The 974-nt window shown below is 53.2% G+C and overlaps 1 protein-coding gene across 1 annotated transcript; it reads left to right on the top strand.

Annotated features, from left to right (window-relative positions):
- On the top strand, nt 1-952 carry LOC111786979 (serine/threonine-protein kinase WAG1-like; the record flags this gene model as incomplete). Its single annotated transcript, XM_023667155.1, is given in 1 exon segment — nt 1-952. A coding segment is annotated over 1 exon segment (933 nt), but the record flags the coding sequence as incomplete, so codon positions are not given.
- Nucleotides 953-974: the final 22 nt, after the last annotated feature.

Here is a 974-nt window from a genome sequence, read left to right as displayed (position 1 = left end):
CGTCTCGACGTCTCTCACTACACGTGCCTCCTTATTGACTACTGCCCCGCCGGCGACCTTCACTCTCTCCTCCGCAAACAGCCTAATTATCGCTTCTCCGTCGCGGCGGCTAGATTCTTCGCTGCCGAGGTTCTGGTGGCGCTCGAGTACCTTCACGCGCTTGGGATCGTGTACCGCGATCTCAAGCCTGAGAACGTTCTTTTGCGTGAGGATGGACACGTCATGCTCTCTGATTTCGACTTATGTTTTAAGTCCGAAGTGGTCCCCACTTTTCATACGTGGACTCAACCGGGACCACAGAGTACTAGCTGCTTTGGGTGGAGGACGGCGGCAGCGGAATCGCAGGAGATTGTCGGGGAGTTTGTGGCGGAGCCGACGACAGCGTTTTCTAAATCGTGCGTGGGGACTCATGAGTACTTAGCGCCAGAGTTGGTGACCGGCGGTGGTCACGGCAACGGCGTTGACTGGTGGGCGTTTGGGGTGTTTGTTTACGAGCTGCTACACGGAACGACGCCGTTTAAGGGAGTGAACAAAGAGGGTACATTAAGGAACATAGCATCGTCGGAGGCGGTGAAGTTCCGGGCGGCGGTGGAGGAAGAGGGGATGGCGGAGGCGAGAGATCTGGTAGAGAGGCTGCTGGTGAAGGATCCAGCGAGACGGTTGGGTTCCGGAAAAGGGGCGACGGAGATCAAACGGCATCCGTTCTTTGACGGGATAAAGTGGCCGTTGATCAGAACGTATCGGGCGCCGGAGGTGTATGGGCTGATGAGAAAAGCCAGATCCCACGTGAGCCACGTGACTGGAGTCAGCCACCGCATGCGGCGGCGGGGATGGTGGAACTGGAGGAAGCTCAGCAATGGTTTATTTAAAAATGGAAATGCCAGTAAATCTCATACCAATAACAATTATTATAGTTATAGCTCTAAATATTAGACGGATTAAATTCAAAACTGAAAAAAAAAAAAAAAAAAAAT

Source organism: Cucurbita pepo, unplaced genomic scaffold (assembly GCF_002806865.2).
Source record: "Cucurbita pepo subsp. pepo cultivar mu-cu-16 unplaced genomic scaffold, ASM280686v2 Cp4.1_scaffold003780, whole genome shotgun sequence".
Taxonomy (NCBI): Eukaryota; Viridiplantae; Streptophyta; class Magnoliopsida; order Cucurbitales; family Cucurbitaceae; genus Cucurbita; species Cucurbita pepo.
Note: the sequence above shows the minus strand (reverse complement) of the source record. Positions and strands in the feature narration are given on the sequence as shown.